This window comes from Mycteria americana, chromosome 2, assembly GCF_035582795.1.
Source record: "Mycteria americana isolate JAX WOST 10 ecotype Jacksonville Zoo and Gardens chromosome 2, USCA_MyAme_1.0, whole genome shotgun sequence".
Classification (NCBI taxonomy): Eukaryota; Metazoa; Chordata; class Aves; order Ciconiiformes; family Ciconiidae; genus Mycteria; species Mycteria americana.
The window spans coordinates 115,416,989-115,438,664 of record NC_134366.1 but is presented as its reverse complement, the minus strand read 5'-3'; the positions used below and the strand labels follow the sequence as shown (position 1 = coordinate 115,438,664).

The following is a 21,676-nucleotide window of genomic DNA, read 5'->3' as shown; positions in this document are numbered from 1 at the left end:
AAAGGATGAAATCTTCTTTCTTCCATGGCTTCCTAAGTAGCAGCAGTTCACTCCAAATGAATGCCTTGTTATCAGTTTTAATTTCATCCTCATTTTCACCTTGTGTTTGGCACTTCTTAAATACTTCTAGTCTGCCTCATTGCTCGCTCAGACAAGGAGGATGCCTATTTCAGAGTGAGCATTGCTTACCTGGGGTTAATGCAGGTGATTTCCCTGAAATGCAAAGCTACATTTGGTTCTGAGTGACAGAACTTATACTTTAAAAAACATTATACTAAGTATAAATTTTACTTGGCCAGAGAAGGCTCACAATTGTAAAAGGCAGAAAAAAAGACTTATTTAAGTATTGAAGAGGGTTTTTTTGTTGTAAATGATTATTTTTTAGCGAGTTTCGCCAGTTACTAAATGATCAAGATTTTGAAATAAAAAAGGACAAGATGCACAAAAAGATAAAACCAGTATGTGTTACTGCTGAAAAATCGTTTGTCATTAAATAAAGGTTTCATTGAAAACACAAAATCAAATTATCCTCTGATCTTTATGAACATATTTGTGTATAAGTATATAAAGTAGTCTAGCTTGCTTCTTACCGTGCCTGACATTTGCTTTAAGAATGTAGTAAAAATGAATGGGGAGACTCTGAGGGCTTTTTAGCGGGTCATATTCAGATCAGAACAAATCATAACATCTGGTGTACTGTGACTAAGAATCAATCAAATTTATCTGATTCATCTTATACTCCTTTATTTTACTTTTCAGTGATATGGAAGAGAGTTAAGCTAGCATATGTCCTTTCCATTAATATAACTTCCTGCCTGTATCTGGTTTGTAATTATATCACGGTAATGGCAAGTAAAGCAGACTGTAGCAGACAGAGGAGGAAAAATCAAAACAAATAACTATAAAAAACTACACTTGCTTTGATTATTTTAAAGAAAAAAATCAACCTTTGTGCTGGGGAAACTGGTGTGTTAAGAGAACAGTCATGAGAAAACTTTATAACTATAAATACAGATCTATCAGCAGTAGTAATGCCATCCAAGGAACGCGCTCTAAACTCTGAGACTTATTATGTAAACTCAACTGTGTTGATGACGAGAAAAATCATAAATAAACATTTTTGATGCATTATGTGAAAGCTGCAAAGAATTTGCATTCTTTAGAGAAAAAAAAAGTTCTGACAACCATTCTTGTCTTTTTCCCGCATAGGTACCTATTACACCATTTCTTTGGTGAAGGCTATTCAGCAGTGGTGACTTCTTCCAATCGCCCACTCCACAAATTATTATTTCTGGACTCCCAGCTGACACCCTGCCGGAGGCTAGAGCTACTGGACAACTGGAATTGTGCCCGCTCTCATCAAGGTTTTTTGTTACACGGGGGAAAAAAAAAAAGATGAAGTTGGGCAAAGTGGAGTTCTGCCATTTTCTGCAGATACTAGCTCTTTTCCTGTGTCTTTCTGGGATGAATCAAGCAGAGCTCTCAAGGTCCAGGTCAAAGCCCTACTTTCAATCAGGGAGGACGAGAACGAAACGCAGCTGGGTGTGGAATCAATTCTTTGTGCTGGAAGAATACATGGGTACAGACCCACTCTATGTAGGAAAGGTAGGGGATTTAAAAACAAACTTTGGAGGGTGCAAGTGCTTGCTTTTTGACGTGTTTATATGGTGCAACCTGAAAATTGCAATTCTGTCAGTGTGGTTGAATTAAGCCAAGGTGGGACAAAATTTCATAGTTTGAAAAAGAAAAATGTTTAGCACTTCAAAACAGCAACACATTACATTCCTGATTCTTCTTGCAATTTTCTTTAAAAGCTCCACATATTAGCTATACTTCTTTAAAGGAGTGCAATAATGAAAGTGTTTTACCAGCGTCGATACAAATAAAATATTTGATTACTAATATTAGATGTATTTTTTTTACGTAGGAATAGAGAAATATAACCATGGATATTCTTTTATAAGACCTAACAGCTAGTCCCAGAAAATAGAAGTTCTGTGTTATGTTGTTTGCTCCCTAAAGATCAGCACTGCTGAAGTCAAGAGAGAAAGAAACAGGCATCCGAGGGTGTGACAAGTAAAAAGGAGGGCATGTCTGCATTACTGCTTTGCTTTGACGTTGCCTTGCTGGCAGATTGGCACCTTGGGGGCCTCGCTGCCCTCCGTGCATAGCACAGCCTTGTGGCTTTACCTTCCCTCTGGTGGGCACCAGGCCAGTGCAGAACAAGCCCTTACATCAGGGCATCCCAAATGGCTCTTTTCGAGCGCCCGTCGCTGCACGTGGAGCACACTGAGCACAGCTGTGAATCTGGGCCTTAGCTCATTCACTGCCTTGTGCTGGTGGGTAATATGCTTCCTTCAGCAATTATGAAGGGAAAAAAAACCCAAACAAAAAACCCTCTTGTGTTTCTATGTAACATTTATGTGTAATCATCTTACTGAAAGGAAACCCCATTTTTCTATGTAATGTCAGAATCAATAAATAGATTTTCTCATTAAAATATAGCAAATGCATAGAAAACAAGGGAGTGACAGCTTTTGGCAAAAAGGCATGCTTACAGAAAAGGAGATGAAGTAATCTGAAATCCACCACTTCAAATATACGAATGCAATGAATTTCAGCTTACTTAATTCGTCCTACTGAGACAAAAACCTTGATGTTTGTGTTAACACAGTTAAGCACTTAGAATTTAATCATGCCAACTGAATAATCAAGTTAAATGGGGAACTGCTCTCATGATTACAGCTATGGTTGTGTTTAGGTGCTGTACTGAACTGGGGCTGGTACTTTGCACAACTGAGCCCTTAAGAAAGATGTGCTAGAATCAGAAATATCATCTCTTATTAGAGTGGTCCTGAAAGTTTTTGTTAAGTTTTAGGTTATGTAGAAGTTTCCATTCTGATGCCATGCAGCTGCTGCTTGGTTTTGTGAGTTTTGTCTTTTAGGCAAATTTGTTCTCAGGTTGGAGCTTCTCTTGTGCCTCTGGAAAATGGCATATTTGGCATTCTTGCGCACTGATAAAAAAGGAAGTGTAAAGAAGCTTGCAAATTAGAATTTGTCTCCTGGAAAAGAAGTGCCTTTAAATACTTTACTGAAGACTGGTTTTGATCTGTCGCAATTCTCATATTCATTCGATTACTATATTATGGCCAAAGATGCTGTTGTAGCGCTAGCGTACATGATATTTGCATGTATGTGGTTATTTTTAGCTTCACAGTCTGCTCTTTCCTGTCCTTTACAGGAGTCCTAGCATTCATAAGCAGATATCTTCTGAAAAGCAAACCTTTTTTTCCGAAACAGTCTGTGCCCAGCCTGCTTTTGTATCAGCAGTATGAATTGTTGGCTCAGGAACTCACATTTGTACCAGCAATTCATTTTGTAGGAAAAGCAGATAAAAATTTGCACTTGCAAAAGGAAGCCCATCTTCCTGGAAACAGAGCCCTTGCTGAGCATCTTATAAGATAAGACGTGCCCAGTTCCTAACCTTCTCACTGGAGAGGCTTTTTACTGTGTGGTTCCTGAGGTGCAATCATGACCGAAGCTGCATTCCCACGCAGGGGAGCAAAAAGGTGAAGAAGTGATTTTCTTTCTGTATGTTAACATATTATGTGTAGCACCACTCTGAAGTGAGCAGCAGTCGCCTTCCTCCCCCTCTTCTCCCCTTAAAAATATTGCTGTTCTTGTTCCAAATGCTTTGCAGGCAGGTAGGGGGTGAGAAGACCGAGATTTGGATAGGAAGGTTGGTTGTTTTTTTCTTTCTTTTTTTATTTCTTTCCCCTTGGTGAGGAAGATACAGCAAGCAAAAAGCTGGCATAACTCACTTCTCTCATCAAGTGAAGTGGAAGCAGCAACCAGACTCTGCCTCGTGTTCTGCGGAGTCCTCTGCTCCTGGGGAGGTCAGTCCTGCACTATCTTACGTTCAGGATGCTTTGCAGGGTGCCAATCTAACTGCACATCCAGGAACGAGGAGCCTTCCTCCGATTTTAAGGGCTGTGAGATAAAAATGCTTCAGAAACACTCAGGCAAATGGAGCTGCAATAGGGAATGTTTTCTCCCCGCCGCTATTCAATTTTACAAAGCCCTAGGCAATTCTGTTTGGAAGGCAGCATTTGGAGAATGTTAGGGTTACATGGCAAATCACTCAAGAGTCATAAAACACCAATGTTAATTCCATGTTCACCATTGACTCTGTCCTCCTGGGTGTGTGCATTCTGACACTTTAATCACATGATCTCGGAGGGTAAAATCCTATTCCTTTTAAATAATGTAACAGGATTCTTATTCACCTCAGTAAGACGAGTCTTTCACTTAAAATAATTTTTCAGTGTTTTCATGTTTGTTTATCAAGACTTCAGATCCATACCTGAGGTATATTGCAGCCTTCCTTCTTGCATCCTTGACATCCATTTATTGGCAGAATGTTTTTTGTTTGTTTTTTTAAAAAATGTATTTATTTTCTTAAGGTGGCAGGGGCCTGTTTCTCACGTCACTCTGGAGAAACCTCTGGAGGAGTTCCATTAGTTTTACACTAATAGGAGTCAGAGGTAACTGAGGTTTTTTGCCTTTTTTTTAATGTAGGTCTTTCCTCTCCATGGTATGAATTTTAATCATCTTGGATTCAATCCCGAGTAATTCTGAGTGTCTCTTGGGAGGTGCTTAACATGTAATCAGATTGTGGACTGAACCATATACAATTTCTTTCTGTCCGTCAGCACAGCATATGTTGTGTTCACTTAAAGGGCTGAAGCATTTAACTATTTAGCCCATTTACGTGTTCCGATAGGCACTGTTATCTTCCAGACATGCTATGTAGGAGATGAGGCAGTTAACTATGATGCTAATTTAACTAGAAGCATAAGTGGCTTCTGTTTTCCAGAAAATGTTTACTATTGGTTGGTAATACATCTTGTGAAATGCCTTACTCTGTGTTTTCCGTATAAATGACTTTAATGGAATCTATTTGGGCTTAAAAATAATAGTACATAGCAGTTTTAAATGATTCAATGCATAAACACCTAAAATTAGGAAAAAGTGTATGCTATTATATTGAATATTTGAAAAGCTGTATACAATCTTGTAATTAAAGTCTATATGGGCACACATTGGCAAAAAGGGGTGCAGTTAAAGTAGAACTTTAAAATGTTGTTGATATCTTTTTTGGTTTTGTTACATAACTATCAGACATCCAGGGTTTGGTTTTGGTTGTGGGGTTTTTTTTGTTGTTGCTGTTGGGTTTTTTTGTTTGTTTGTTTGTTTTTTATTTCACTTTACGTGTTATGCTGCAAGAGTGTCAGTCTCCTCAAAAGCATTATGACACAAAGTCTCAGCTAGTAATCCTTTCATTTTTCTTATTAAACAAAAAAAGAATCAAAAGAAACCACAAATAACCTGAAGAAGTGAAACAAGGATGTGAACTCCATGTGAGATGCTGATTGATGGCTGGCTTCACTGTTTTCTTTTGGATCCAAACCAAAGCTTCTTTTCCAATGACTCTAAATTTATGTATAGTTAAAGACAGGGACAGCTTCAAGCTCTTTGCTGAGTTCAACTCTTTTTTTTTTTTCCCTGAAACCTGACTAAGATATGAAGGACTGAAAATAAAAGAGAAAAAGACATAGGCTTGATTGAGCACAAACCCAAGAAGTTGATATTTAACTTTGAGAGGCTCGCTGGTACTTCTCAAAAATAACACTTGGAACTGTAAGGTGCCCTGCATGTAGTTGTTATTTATAATGTATGGGGAAGGAAAGCATAAATCCTAACCTGCATTTTCTAGATGGTAAAATCAAGAAAAAAAGGTTAAATGAGTGGACTAAGAGCATGTAGTTTGTTAGAGCTCACAGTCATTGCTTTCCAATTCCATTTTACCTGCCTCTTTGTTTTTCTTCTCACTATTTTAACATAAAAAGGCTTGTGGGATTCAATTTTCAAACATGGACCACAGTGCATAAAAGCTAATCTTTGCATTATTATTTTCTGGAGTAGTACAGAATGAGTGAAGCATAAACAAAAATGCAGTGAACGTAAACATTTCCTAGAAAATTGGTGCATTTAAGAAAATTTACAGGTTTGCACCAAGGAAGGGTGGGGAAAGGGCTTTTCAAGCAGCAAAATAACAAGAAGTGTATGTTATTGTTGGCATAGAGTGGATTGTTTTTGCCAGCCTCATCATTTTGGAGGGAAGAAGGCCAGACAGGGGAGGATACTGTTTTTTTGTGCTGTTTGTTGGTTTTTTTTTTTCAAAAGTGTTAGTGAATGTGTCAGTAGGGTGACAGAATTATTCACATATTATATTTATCTGTAGTGTGACCTTATATCAAGCCATATGGATGTAGACGGAAGTAGGGCTCTTTTATCATAGCCTGATACTTTCAGATGCGGCTGATGACTTTTTGACTGACTTGGATAATAAGTTCCCTTGCTAAAATACTTTAAGACAGTGAGTACTGTGGCAGCACTGGCCACTCAGTCAAACGCAGACAGATATGCGGGAATATCAGCTGCTGAGAAACTGAGGGAACTTCATCTGTGATGAAAGAGCTGAGGATCGCTCAATAGAAATTAGCCCAAATAGCTTTTAATATCTCTAGAAACTACACTACAGCAGTTTTACTGACCCTTTGGGAAATGGAGAGGAGATGGGGTGAAATTATGAAGGCTGCATGTAGGTAAAAGAGGCTAGGCTGCTTCATTTGCAGATAACGGAGCAGGAGGTGGGTCGGGTGCAGTTCCCTGGAGGGCTCTGTCCCTCCTGCTGCCTCTGGAGGCAACCCATGGGGACCTGTGCTCTCTGCCCAGCCTCAACCTAGGGTCTCACCCTTCCAAGTGTCCTGCGCAGGATAAATGTTCACGTCTGCTCTGCAAGTAAGCTCCTGGCTGAGAGGAGCTACAGCTCTGCACAGATTTTCTTTCTGTGCAGAGCTTTCTTTCCCCCCTCGTCCCCGTCCCAAGTAGTTTTGGGGAAAAAAAAACCCAAACCCAAACCAACCCAACTATTCTTAATCTTTCTTTGTGGACGCTGTGTGGAAAACAAAGATGGTATAATAACTCAGAGAAACTTCTCCTTTGTTATATATTTTGCTCCTTTTCTATTTATGTTATATTTATTTTTAGTGTAATCTTTGAAGCACCGTTGTTTTATATACTCCCAAAAGGCCATTTATGAAAGCAAAAAAGCAAATCTGCTGTATTTCTGATATTTACTCATCTTAGGAACTCTTTGTTGTTCTGTGCTATGAAAATTGATAACAGTTGACCTTTTAAGTAAAATGGGACATGCCATTCCTGTCAATGTTTTTCTACCACAAGTGCTGCAAATGAAACAAATGAACAGACAAAATAGTCAAGTCCTGCTTACCTGCTTTGTGGATTGAACAGGTCTTGTTGAAGGGATGCTTCAACTGTACAGCAGTGCTATGAATCTCAGCTTGTACTTACCATCTCAGCTTGTACTACGCATTCACTAGTAGCGCACACTTTTCTTCACTGGATAGACACTGTGGGCTTTGTGTTATTCCATGCTTTATTTTGTTTGGATTACCCCAAATAACTGAGAGCTGACTGACAATCTGAATGTTTCCTACTTAGCATGCAGGGCTAAAGTGTCTCTGGGGAGAACAGTGAGATTAAGGCACACAGGAAGAATTATCCAAAAGGATAACCTAAAATCTACTGCTTTTTCCTGGTTGATTTCATTAGCCTGCACAGCTATAGTGTAATTTCCTCTTTCCCTCTTTATAGGAAGTCATCTTCCCACATAGCTGAACGAATAAAGAAATAGGTTTTATGCCGGGGATTTAAAGTGATGACAATTTCACATGCTCAAGCACTAAAAGACAATTTGTATGTAATTTCATTATTAGAAGTGATAATAGAGTTGAGAGACTTACGGTTGGATACTGAACCAGAACATACAGCTTTTTGATCTTTTAGTATAATATAGAACATTGATCCTTAACATGTGGCATTAGAGAAGAGGAAGGTTAGTGAAGGTGATGACAACATCCATAAATTAAGTAGCCCTCATCACAGCTTTTTATTCAATGGCACAGCCATGCTATTTATATAATCCTGTAATACCAGTTCTGTATTTCAGTAGACTAATAGGCTCTACCTGCGGTGCTTTGCTCTGAATTTCTTTTGGGCATTATTTAAAACTATATTTTATGGGTCTCTGACAAAATAGAAAAGCAACAGTAAAAGCTAATTTTGCAACGATATGTAGATGCAAGTCTCCTGTATGCTTGGCTGGTTATCAGAAAATGCCTTCTTTTCATGAGAGTATGAGATTTATGGTTTTGATGTCAGTCATGCTCATGCTGCCTCAGCTGACTTTTTTTAGCCATGTTCTAACGTTCCTTCTCCTTTTCATCTGCTGAGCTTGTTTTTAGTCCTCTAGTTCATGCTATTGGCTGTCACTCAACATCCAGTTTTACCTCTGTCTCACAGTTGTGTATTAATGACTTTGGAAATACAGTGCTGTAAAACTAGGGTTACCAAGAACTGTGAGTATTTGCATTATTCTAGGGCTAAGGAAGTCCAGTCATGAACCAAATTCCCACTGTGCTAGGCACAGTGCAAGCAAACACAACCCCTGCCCTGAGGCAGTGGTCTTGTAAGACAAGAGGCAATGGCGGATTAAGAAGCAATGACAGAATCCAGAGGAATATGGAGACGTCAGCCAACATCCCAAAAATAGCTTGAGAACAATAGCTCACTATTGTTCTTTGCTATGAAGACAGAATATTATTTGTTCTGAAAACAAGAATCATGCAACATTTTTAAACATTATGAAGAGATAACAGGGAGTTCTTTCCTGCCTTTATTTTCCATCCTTTATAGATGACAAGTTAGTTGAAATTCATAAGTGCAGATCTATTTGATATCTATGTTAGTACAAGGCTACTTCTCCTTTCAGACCAGTGAAGATAAAGGATATTTTTCCATTGCTTTCAAAAGATCAAACTGCATATGCTTTAAAGTTTTACATCTTGTAGCCTGCTATCACACTACATTTTCCATGTTGCCTTTTTTCTTATACCTGCACTGTTAGACATAAGTGCCTGTCTACAGACCCATTGGGCATTCATTCATTGTATTTAGTATTTTCCATGTGTCACAGTCTAAAAGTGCTGCCAAGACTATTGCTGCCTTGTCACAATTCTGCTGAATTTCTTCTTTACTCCACATTATTGGGGTTTTTTTGCTGGTTGGTTGTTTTTTTTTGTTGTTTTTTTTTTAAATCACAGTACATTTCTCAAATTCCTTGTCCCTTTTTTTTTAGTAATCACTTAATAAAACAGTGCACACATGTCAGTTTTTCAGTGCTAACTTTTACCAAGGGGAATACCTGGGACAACATATTTAGAGATCCTGAAAAAACCAGGGGATGGTTTCTTCAAGTCCAATAAGTTGGCTTTTACATAAATACACTGGTAATAAGTCCTGGAAAATCTCTGCAGTATAATCTTTTTCTCTCAGCATTATGCATTTCCCTGGAAGAGGTGGCTGAGCTAAATGCGAATGGCGGAACTGCTGAGAGAAGAAAGAAGTTAATACGCTAGGTTGCTCACTTCTCTCAGAATAACTATTAGCTACCTTATGCTACAAGCATCTTCTCTGTCACTTTGCACTGGAAGAGACACTTACAGTCATGTAAATTAGAGACAAGTAGCTCTTAGAAAAAGCAGTGACATTTATGCTGTTAGGAGAACTCTAATTCTGTCCCAACTGTCCAAACCATGGTCGTGGTATGAATACCAGCCTACACCACGAGCAGAAGTTTGAGGAGGTCATAATGCTTAATGTCTCATAGCTTCAAGGTTGTAAGAAGGAAGATCAGCCAGTTAAAAATAGGGGGTGGTGGTGTTTACATGATATTAAAAATATGTTGTCAACACCTAACTATAGATCACTTGACCTCAATTTATAAATGGGAACAACCTTAACCTTCCCGGGCTAACTGTAAACTTAGCCAATGAAGAAGCTCCATTGACAACAGAATAACACATCACGAAAAGATGCTTATCACCAAAATCAATAAGTATGCTCATAAAAATATACAGTATATTGAGGATTAATTCTTGCAGATGTTTTTGACTCAGCTAAAAAATTACTACTGTTAATAGTTCTTTCCATATTCAAATATTTGCTGGTGCTACAGCCCTGTGCTATTACAAAAGTGATGTTATTTATGTGAGTGTAAAGCATGTAGTATGGTAGTAGTATTCTATAAATCATAAACAATATAGCGAAGAATAAACATCATTTTATCTTTCACATAAATAGGAATAGCAAGACAAATATAGCTCTTTTGCTTATAGTAGTTCATGTGCAATTCTTCATGTACCAGAAAATACAAAATATGCCTTACTGGCTCAGTCTCAGACTGTCTTTTTCAAAATGCTCCCCTGGGAGAAGAAGGTCATTCTAAACATTGGAGAAGCAGGCAAAGGTTTTTTAATATGTGTTGTTTATTAAGTTGTGCTATTCATAGAGTAACTAAAGATTTAATCCAGAATCTTGAGATCAGTTTTATCGACCCTAGCAGACCATTTGAGAATATTAATTTTGGAATACAACTATTTGGCCGTTTTAAAATCGAATTTTTAACTGATATTTTAAAACATCAGGACTGATTGACAACTGGTAGGATGTCAGGATGATGAGGACTGATTGACAGCAGGTAGCAACATATTCCACATTTTGACAGTGAAAAAATAGTGCCTTCCTTTCATATAGTCATATAGTATTCTTAGAGCACTGAAAGCCTGCATTATGGTGTTTCATATGGGTGAATAGGGTATATGTTGAGAACAGCTAAGGGCGGTCCAACATAATGTTCTACCTACATCACAGGAGATTCTTTGGCCCTCTCTGAGTAGAAAGAAATAAATTTAATATAATTTTCCAGGTGAGATTTTGCTGCATGGATTCCACAAAATGTTACCGTAGTTATACTGTCCCATTTAGTTTTCCTGTTTCTGTAAATCATGAGAAATTACCTTGAAGACTATACAGACATGCAATTTTGTTGCTGTGGAGTGTGTGTGAGAATAATTGAGCCCACAAAGTTATTTTCCATTTGAAATGCTTCCAAAATATGGAAAATCTGGTACTTGGATTCATGTGTAAGGATGATAAGCTGCTTAAACATTTCATACTGAGGTACTAAATCGTAACCCTGCTGACTAGGCAATCAAGCAATTCATTTTCCTTACAAGGTAGGCAGGTGCTGTATTAGGTAAAGTTTAGCTTGTTATTCTGTAACAATGAAAAGTTTTCAGACACAGTTGGGAAAAGCAGATGGTCATTTCTTAAGTTTCCACAATCATGGTATAAATGCAATGCCATAAATTAGCAAAATACTTAACTTGTCTTATACATTTTACACACATTATACAGGCAGAGTAGGCATTTGGGAAAGTACTTGGCATATTTTTATGTTTCTTTTATAACTTGCAGGGCTATAATGCTGCATAGTGTTTATATTAAAAACTGTTAAATAATTCCTCTTGGTCCTGGATGTTCACAATCTTCATACATGTGTAGACTGTTGTCCTCCCCACCCATCTTTTACCCTTTACCACTTAACTGTTGCTTAGGCAAGCAATACATATTTCACATTTTTAAAAAGTTTTCCTCATTAGTCAGCACTGCAGCACAGGACTGCAGTCCTATTCATCTTTACTGCTCTTTTATTCATTCCTTCTATTTTTTCAATATCTTGCTGACAATAAAAAGCCATGAACAGAAGGACTCTATTATACCTTCAGCTAAACAGGAAATAAGCCAAGTGAAACTGTTATTTCCTGTCTCATTGTGTGATTTAAATTGCACAATTCATGTTTGTTTCTTTCTTTGCAAGCTCATGTCCACTACTAATCTGAGGATCTTGAAGCCTTATTGCTTTTCTGTTTTATCCTTTCTGCTGAATCAAGTATACTCTGGAGTGCGTATCAATCCCTCCTGAAAAAAATTGGAGAGCAAAAGAAGTATTAGTTGTTTAAAAAGTTGTTTCCATTTATCTGTTTGACTGATAAACTGAATGAAGCCATGTCAAAGGAGGTTTTATGGAGGAAACCAGCAGGAATTGGAGTGATAGCAGTGATGGAGCATATTCATAAATGTGTGCGTATGTGTATATGTATAGGAAACAATGGAGGTACCTTACATTGAGGAATAATTCCCACTTGTACTGACGTATTTATTCAATTCAGATTTACCTTAAGATTGAATGAGAATGTAAAGATTCTAGTCTTAATGATTTTAGTACAGGAAAAAAGAGATAGAAAAAGTTTGAGAAGAAAAAGCATTCCAAAGAGTAAGTGTGAGAATGCAAGGACCATGATGAAGGTATATGTTATGTTTTTCTCACTCCAGAGCCTGATGTAAAGCTGAAAAGAACATACCAAAGCAAACAATGAAAAGATTAATTTAGATTAAGATATAACAATCATATGTATAGGTCTTGATTCCCTTTGTTCTTTGCTAAGGATGCTATATGCGTGTATATGGGGCATACATTGGTTTAAGTCACATCAATCCACCATGCAGGGGTTCTAGAAAGAAGGCCTTATAGGTACCAATGCTAGCTGGCTTAGTTATGTTAACAAGACGGGAAAAGAGGGCAGCTAGCCAGAGATCCAGTAACACCCAGTTTTGAGAAATGTGCAGGAGAATAGGTCTGTTAACTAGCAGATGCAGTTGAAAGGGACAAAAAGGTAAGTAAAGCTCATTTGTAAATGAAAGAGGAAAATGCCATGTAAAACAAGGTAATCTGTGATACAAGACAGCAGAAAAAACCAAATATCATCAAGACAAAAACTAGTAGAAAAGTGATTTTCTGTTTCTTTTCTGGGAATAGGAAAGCAAAGGATAGAAAAGGAAAGATGTAAATATTTCATATAAAATGCTACTCGAGAGGGCTAGAGAATTCAGAATTTGACCCAAAAAAGCCTAAAACGTGTACAATATGGTGCCAAACAACATAGGACAAGAAAGAAAAGCTTTCCATCTGTAGAGGTTCCAAGAATTACAAGGTCAAGACAGAGTGTGGATAAGCAAAAAAGCAACATGCAGATCTGGAGGAGTCCAAGCAAGTCTCAGCTCTCAGCAGATGGAAAGTAGAATGCGAATATGTGCAGCTGTCAGGGCAGCAACTGGGCCATGTCCAGACTGTTTCCAAATTAAGAGGGGAAAATCAAACTCATTAATGCTCTGGTCTACCACTAAGGAAAGCAGCCCACACATTACAAATTAAATTTGTCTTTGGAGTTAAGGGAATGAAATAATGACATTCACGGGTTTTCTAGGTCTTTCAGAACCTCAGTCAACATCTTTCCTTCTAGACTGTTATTTTGACATTCATCATTTCATGTAACTGTGTTTCCTTCTTTGGAGGCTACATGAGAATTTTTTCCTGCAGACTAATTTCAATGTCCTATCAAGATTAGATTTTGTTCCATACTGTGTAAGCCACAGCATCCCATTCAACAATTTACCTTCATCTATTATTTTAGTAAATAGAGCTCAGTAGAAGGTGATGGTCCATTCTGCTAGTCTGATGACAAAATAATCCTTCCATAATGTTTTTTTTCCTAATTTTACTTCTAGCAGGACAAAATGAAATCAATGACTGCTTTTCATGTGGGATAATGCAGACTGAGGGCCCAGGTGCTTTATCTTGCTTCCAAAATATCCACCAAGCAGGCAAGGAAGGCAGGTGAGGAAGACAGAAAGATTAATATGTCCACCTTGGTGACAGATCCTTCTGATACCTTTAGAGATATAAGGGTCTGTATCGGCAGACTACACTAAAAATACAAGATATTTACCTTTTCTTCTGAAATAATTTTGTCTTCTGTGTATTAGATACAGTGGCCCACCTTCCAGTTCTGACCATTTCATGCATTCTTTGTACTATCGTTAAACTGCAAAGACCAATTTGGTACACAGTTTTGGACTGTAGCAGGATGAGCTAACAGGTTGTGGATCAGATTCAATTCTCCGGAAAATTACTTTGTAAGGTAATTAGCAAGATACAGGGGAAACACGTTGCAGCTTAACTGTCAAGGTCAGAAGAGTTACATTTATTACAGTGAACAAACTGATCAGCAATATCGCAAGTTTTCCTGGAGTCAAACACTTTTGCACCTGTAAATAACCTTTACTGATAACAGAACTCTGACAGAACCAATACAAATGCCATTGTAGAGAGTAACAGGGTGAAACCAGGTCTTTTTTCCCCATAATTACTTGGACCTGTTGGAAATATAAAAGCAACTGATGATGAACATTCCTGACGAGCTTTCCTAATCTATTCTCAAAATCAAAGTACACTTTTGATTTTGTTGGTAGCAACAGAAGTAATGCAGTGAAATAAGATAGATTTTCTTAAACTCTAAAACATTAAGATACTATTTAATAATGTTTGGTAGAGGATAACATTATTTTATAAATGATGTTTTGTAAGGCAAAGTAAGAGTTGTTCTGTTCTTCATACTCCTGAAGTTGTGTGTCTCAATCAATAGACCCTTCCTGATGTTTTGCTGTAAGGTTGGGCTCAAGGAAAACATTCAATACTGTTAGGTTTTTTACCTCAACTGAAGGTTTAAATGCCTTCAGGGTGGAGTGTGGGACTGTCAGAAGCAGCAGCAGGTTGCCACATGGAAAAGGCCATGAGTCTTCACATTGGCTTAGAAACCCTGGGTATCTTCACTAAATACAACGGTCTAGTATGTGTCTGATTGTTTACAGAGCAGCAGAAAATTTTCTCTGAAAAGTGACTGTATACAATTATACTTCGTTACTCAGTAGATGAATTCTACATGTGAGTCACACCTGCCTGTTCTGGTGATAATTTTTTTTCTTATTATTATTGCTATAAGTCCTACTGAGCTAACACAGCTGAGAGACAGCAAACTGCGTTCTATCGTTTCTTGAGTGCCACCCACACACGTTTGTTATGTTCCACTGACTTACACCTGCACAACCTAGTAGTAAGCTATGGAACCATACATTTTTACAACGAGAACAGAATCTGAAGATAGTAGGGGTTTTATTTACTTATGTAATCGGAGGCATAATTCGTCTCCTGGAAAGAAAGAGCTTGTCTTTACAAGACTCAGCCAAGTTTGCGATACAAACAGCTTACCTATGACTTGTCCACTGAGTCTATTTAAAATGCAAGTCACAGAAAGGCATTGCTGGTTTTATACTACCACTTTTCAGCATGCAGCACATTAATAGAAAGCCTGTTTACTGTCTTAATGCCTTTTTTATGATTAAATTGGTTTACTTGGTTTATTCAGTTTGTTCTTGACCAGTTACCATTGAATTCACTAGATTTGCTATTGAACAACTACTCTGCTTCCACTTGTACTGCTATATTTGTATATATATGGACACAACAACATGGCTCTATTACTGAACTAGCATGCTTTCTCTTTGATAAAAATTGGAGAATTTGATAGTGCATTCTGGTTCCTCTGTTCTCTTATATAGCCATTGTTTTTGCCTTCCAGTCTTCCATCTGTTTTAAAAGTAGCTGCAGAGCAGACTGAAGGGTATTCCTTACCTTGTGCTGTCATGAGCACTGACCACCAGTGCTTGATCACTTCTGTGAACAACATGCTTTAGAGTTTCTCATGTATTCTTCGCTGAAAACAAATTAAAAAAAACCCTGAACAATCTTTTTGCCTTCTTGTAAATTTTACTGAGTACATATGAATAGAGATTAATGGAGAAAACAAAAGAGGAAGAAGCAATAAAAAGGATGTATGCAAGAAAAAAATAAGCCAATACTAGCCAATCACAAAATCCCAGAAGAGCAGAGGATCTGTGGGACCCTTAGGAGGACAAAGGATTCACCAGTTAGGAAGGCGAGGAATAGAGTACGATTGAAGAAACACAGTGACCTTTGAACATGTATAAAAACTAGAGACAGGTGGGAAATTCCCCACCTGAATTCCAGCTGTGAAATACAAGTGAGATTATTAAGTAGAATTTTCTGTTCATTTCAGAAAGTTTGATTTTAATGATATTTGAAATTTATACATCCTTGATCTTCATTAGTTTGACTGATCTGCTTGTGACTTCTTTGCAGAAGCTTTTATTTATGTGTTACTTTCACAAGCTTGATTTCATCTATTCATAAGCAATATAACTTTTTACTAAACTGCCATTGTATTTAAACAACAATTTGCACATTTTTGAAGGGAAAAAGTATAGAAAAATAACATAAATAAGAGGTTTCTGTTTCATGTGCAGAAACAGTTACCATTTGGAAAACATTTACTGAATTTAAAATAACATTCTCCTTTTAAAAGATATAAAAATTTTGGCAATATCTATTAATGTACAAGCTCAGAACTTTATGAATGGGGATATAATTATTTGTTTTCCCTTAAAAATATAGGAGCAGATCCTCAATGAATGGAAATTGCTCTCTCCTTCCCGTGCACAGAGCTGTGCTGATTTATACGAAACCGCATAGAACTTCCCTAAGGGGGAATATTTAGCACAGTTTGTTAAATTAAGCGATCGTTTTAATGGACCACACAGAAGGTGTGAAACAAAAGTGACAATGCCTTGAGTATAAAGTTCTGAACATTACAATTGGTGACAGAAGGCCAATCAATGAGACAGTAATCCTATAAAAATACAGAAAGATCAGATTGCTTGTCGAATTAGAATTGCTTTAATAAGGATGCATACAAGGGGATAGCAAAGGAGCTGGAAACTTTCCATCTGCTTTGTATACAAAGTGATTAGATTGTGATCACTTAGTCCAAGAGGATAGAAATGATGCACAATTCTGCCGGGATGAGACATGCAAATTGGATCAATTAAGTTTTGAGAGTGCTCAGACAATCTGGTAGAGAAGTTTACATGCTGTGTCAAGTGAAACTTAGCAAAGATCAGTCTTGAATGCTGGGGGCAAGTATTATAGTGATTTAAACTCTAATCTCCAAGAGTAATTAATTGTTTTTGGATTCGGTTATAAAACCGATCAAATACTATAATAAAACGATCAGATACTGTAACAAAGGATCCCTTTAGGAGATGTTTGATGGTATACACAAGAAGTATGACAGACAAATTAGTAACAGTCATCGGAGTTGAAACATTTGAGGTGGATGAGAGTAAATTCAGATGACTGATCTTGTTTGCAGTTAATGGATTACACAATACTAGTAACTCCTGTACCTTCATGTTGACCACAATGCTTCAGAAGCAGGGGGTGTTCTCATAAGGAACTCATTGTGTGCTCTATTTTTATTGAACCAGAGCTCATTCAGAAGATTTCACTCAGATTGTGCAAACGATCATTGGATAAGAGGGCTCTAATTTCATCAGGAACCATCTAAGAATTTGAATTATGTACCCTATGCCACGTCTTTTATAGCAGCAAAAGGACACGTTGTTTCAGATAATCAGAGGGGTCTTCATGTAAACTGAAAATTCTTAATATATGTGAAGTACTGGAACCTTCAGAAATGAGTTTCTGAAGGAAGACTTTGAACATTTTCAGTAGAATACAGATGGCTTTCAGAATTAGAAACAGGTCTGCACAATTTGAATTTTAATGTAGATTCAGCAAGTATACATGACCAACATAAAATAACACCTGCCATTTCAGTATTTTCTCATCATTTGTTCATCAATGGCACATAAATTGATTGTATTGCCAGCATGTAATGGCAGTGAGTAAGAAACACAGCAATAATGTGTTCTGGTGAAAACACAAAGAACAGATGAAAAAATCCTGGGTTGGCATCAGCATTGTACATGGCAAAACTCATATCTATGGATTTTTTTGAAAATGATGAGTGAAATTCAATTTTAATCCATAAATATCTTCTGTCATTATTTGAAATGTCAAAATATGATTTAAGGAAACAAGGTGTAATGACTGCATAGGAATTTGATGAGATTGTCTTTATTAAACACTCATCGCACTCACCAAAATAGAAAAAGGCAATAGGAGAGCACTGCCCTTTACATAAAGCTGTTAAAATCCCTCTAAGCTGGAAGGCCTTACAATTAACCTAGTATTGTTCATGTTAAGGCAGTTTGTTATGGTTTTGAAATAGTAATGCATTATCCTCCCTCTCAAATGTTTTCTGAAAAACACCACAAAACACAGGCATTAAAAGCATTTCTTTCCCAGTCCTTAATCCTATGGAATAAAAATGCGTATCAAAATATGAATTACTATCTGGAGATCAGTCTGGTTGTATCTGAAAGCCCTGGCAGACCTGCAAATTTGAATGGTTAAAAAAAAAGTAAAGAAGAAATCAAACCTTTTAAAGTATTTATTCGCAAAGGATCACTTTAAATTATCTGAACAGTTTAAGGCAGACTTTCAAACCGTCCGTATTTACTGTGCATACCCTACTTCAGCTTGTTCTGAATACTGAGCAGCTACAGTGTGAATTTATATAATAGAATCACTTAAGCTTTCAGTTCTGCTTCTTACAATTAGTCTATGTGATGCACATTGCTGTTCATTAAAGCACCCTTCCTTTGCACAGGGATTAAGGCTCTATTTCAGAAAGGCGCTTAGGCATATGCTTAGTACCAACTTTCACGAGCATTAAGCAAGCCCTGGCATGCTGTACATAGATAAGGATGATTTCATAACTTAGAGAATTCTAAAACAGAGATTTAATTTGATGTAGCACAGGGTTAAATTTCCCTGCTCTTTGAAGTAAATTTTGAACAATGGGCTGTTAATTAATGGGCAAGTATATATGGATGGATGGCAAGTACATATGGATGGATGGATATGTATTTTAGAAACACTTTTGGGTAAAAATCAATGTGATAAACCATCTTCAGTGAAATACGTAAGAGTAGGGGAAAAAAGAGAAAAAAAGAAATGGTCCTATAGCCCACTGAAAAAATAACAACTTATTTGTCATTCAGTGTTTTACCTTTACTGAACTGCAGCGTTAGTAATCGGTCAGAGTAGTTAATAGAAAGCCCTACAGAAATGTTAGGGTGTTTAATCAAGCCAGACTGAAAAAGAGATTCTAAATTAAGTGTAAACACACTTACAACAGTAACTTGTGTTTTAAGATGTTAAGTTAACCAAGGGATTCTTCTGCTCTTTTTAAGTGAACTCATTTTAAGATATAAGACAAGTGTGTACAGGAAGATACCTAATACTGCACTTTATTTGGTCATGCATTGTTTTTTCATGTTATATTTTCATAGTAGCAATGAAACTAATGCTTTACTATAGATTTTCATTGCTTTTCATACGAAATAATTTACTCATATTAGAATGTTATAGTCAAATTTTACATTCAAAATTCTCTGTTCTTGCTTTATTTCCTTGACCCACTGTCAGCTCTGAGCAGTTATGACTCTCTCCCCAACATACCTTCCCAGGGACAAACTATGTGTGATATGGCCATTGTGTCAAATTCTTAATTTTGCACTTTAAATCTAGGAGTAGTCCCATTGATCTTAGTGGAAATACTTATGGGATTAGATTTGTGGAAATGCTTTGAGAAATATGCCAGTGGTGTGAAACATTTTATAACATATAACCAATACGATCATATGAAGAATTGTCAATTTCAAGTTGACTATAAATCTTTCAGGAAAGTCAACACTAAGTATTGCATTTATCCAAACACATAAAACTTTATAAAGAAAGACAATAGGAATTTAATTTTTAAGAAGCAAAACACAATAACAAACACTGATGCCCTGACATGTATATTTATGTATGTTAAAAATGGAGATATAGACCAACATGTTTTGTTTTAATAGTTTCATAAATTTTCTTTAACAAGTCCTTAACTGTTTTCAGGGAATTACAGGTTAGTGTGGCTGTGGACCCAGTTAATTACATTTTTTCTCTATTGTAAATCTTTCATAATTAAAATGATCAGATCATGCTGTCTTCTGTAGTCCAGTACATTATAAGCTTCTACAGATACAATCAGTCACAATAATTACTTCAACTGCTTTACAGTTACATATTTTACCATTGTCTTCTAGTCTGTCAGGGTTTCAGCACTTCCCACTAACATGCAAGGTAAGATTATAAGTGGATTTTTAGTAACATTAAACTTTCAAGAGCAAATGAAATTTGAGGAATTGATACAGCATAAAACCAAACCAAAAACAACAGAAAAAAAGCTCTATACCCTCTGGGTATCTATTCCTTGGTACTAATGTTCTTTGGAAGCAGGTTCCTATGAGAAAAATCATTATCAACCAAGCAATGCTGCAAGCTATTTTAGATAGTTGAAGCAGAAACAGGATAATCACTCTAAACTATAGATCAGTAGTTTGACAAAGAGGAGACAATATGGGAGGTATAATTTCCACTCTAAAATAAAGACATTCAGTATAACTACATATATTATCTCAGAAAAGACTTTAATACCAAATGAATTTTTGTTTGTAAATTTGGTATTATTGATATGGTAGTCAAACAAGAAGTGTGTATGATTATTTTTCCACTCAGTGCTATTACAGATAATTCTTTAGATTACAGAGTTAGATACGAAAAAATAGATCCTCTAATATGCTCTCATTTTCCGTGGTTGAAATCCTAGGCCTGAATTATCGCAGCTAAGTAGAAAAAGCAATATGGGAGAAACAACTTTCCAATCAGCATATTTGTATTCTTTTTTCTTATTTCTATTTTCAAGAACAGGGAAAAAGTAAAAGCATTCATTTTTGCAGTATTGCAGGTATATAAATTCTGCTATTAGCTTTCTTGTTTCATCTCCCCTCTTTCCATCTTTCCTGTGCCATAAGGCAAAGTGCATTCATGCATCCTCTGGTCATAAACATAAATAAATAAATAAGACTTAAGAATAATAAATAATTAATAAAAGGATTAACATATTTTTTACAATGTATAGTGGTATAAGAACAGAAAATATTCATATCACTAAATATATATGTATTTATGCATATATACATGTAAGTATTTCATTCAGGAAAAGTGTATGCTCAAGAAACAGTTTGTTACTGTATGTGTATTAATATTGTGCAAGCAGAGATTGTTTCATCTGTAGTGGGGAAGTAATTTGAGAGGAAGAATGAGTGAAGTTTCTTGAAGGCTCTGTTCTGTAAGCTGCTACACATGCATAAACTTTTCAAGCCCATGGACATCTGCTAGCCCAGAGATACTCTTCTATGAAGTACACTAGGGTCTCTGGTATTTATTTGCCATGCTACATTTTTTAAGTCTGATCACTTTCCTAGAAGCTATGTGGGGGGAATGCAGGGAGAGAGCATCCTCACACAATTTTATTACACATCTGAAATAGAGAGTAGTGACTTTAAGAGAATTTTGTCTTACAGCTTGAGTGATTCTTGGCGACAAAATAAATCAAATCACTAGACCAGTAAATACGTTGGTTTAGTATATAACAGCAAGTAGTATGGTGCATTATGAATAGATATGGATCATGTGAAAATACTATTGGTATGTATGGAGAGAACTTAGTCCCTTTACTGGAGAATAAGTAAATGCAGAGACCCAAATACAGCTGGTAAGGATAAACATTCAGGAATTTGTAAATAGAATATCACTCCAGTGGTATTTTCACATGATTTAATTGGTTTAGGCACTTGTATAAATGAAGTTTGAGTAATTGGTTTCTTTAATCAAAAATTAAATCTATTTGGGTAAAAACAGAAG

At 36.6% G+C, this 21,676-nt stretch overlaps 1 protein-coding gene across 1 annotated transcript in view; it reads left to right on the top strand.

Moving 5' to 3' along the window:
* The first annotated feature begins 1,215 nt into the window (after positions 1-1,215).
* Positions 1,216-21,676, top strand: part of CDH7 (cadherin 7) — a 72,294-nt gene continuing 51,833 nt past the window's right edge. Inside the window, exon 1 of the mRNA XM_075495679.1 lies at positions 1,216-1,605. Coding sequence (XP_075351794.1) covers positions 1,396-1,605 — 210 coding nt within the window. The 5' untranslated portion in view covers positions 1,216-1,395. The remainder of the gene's footprint in view (positions 1,606-21,676) is intronic.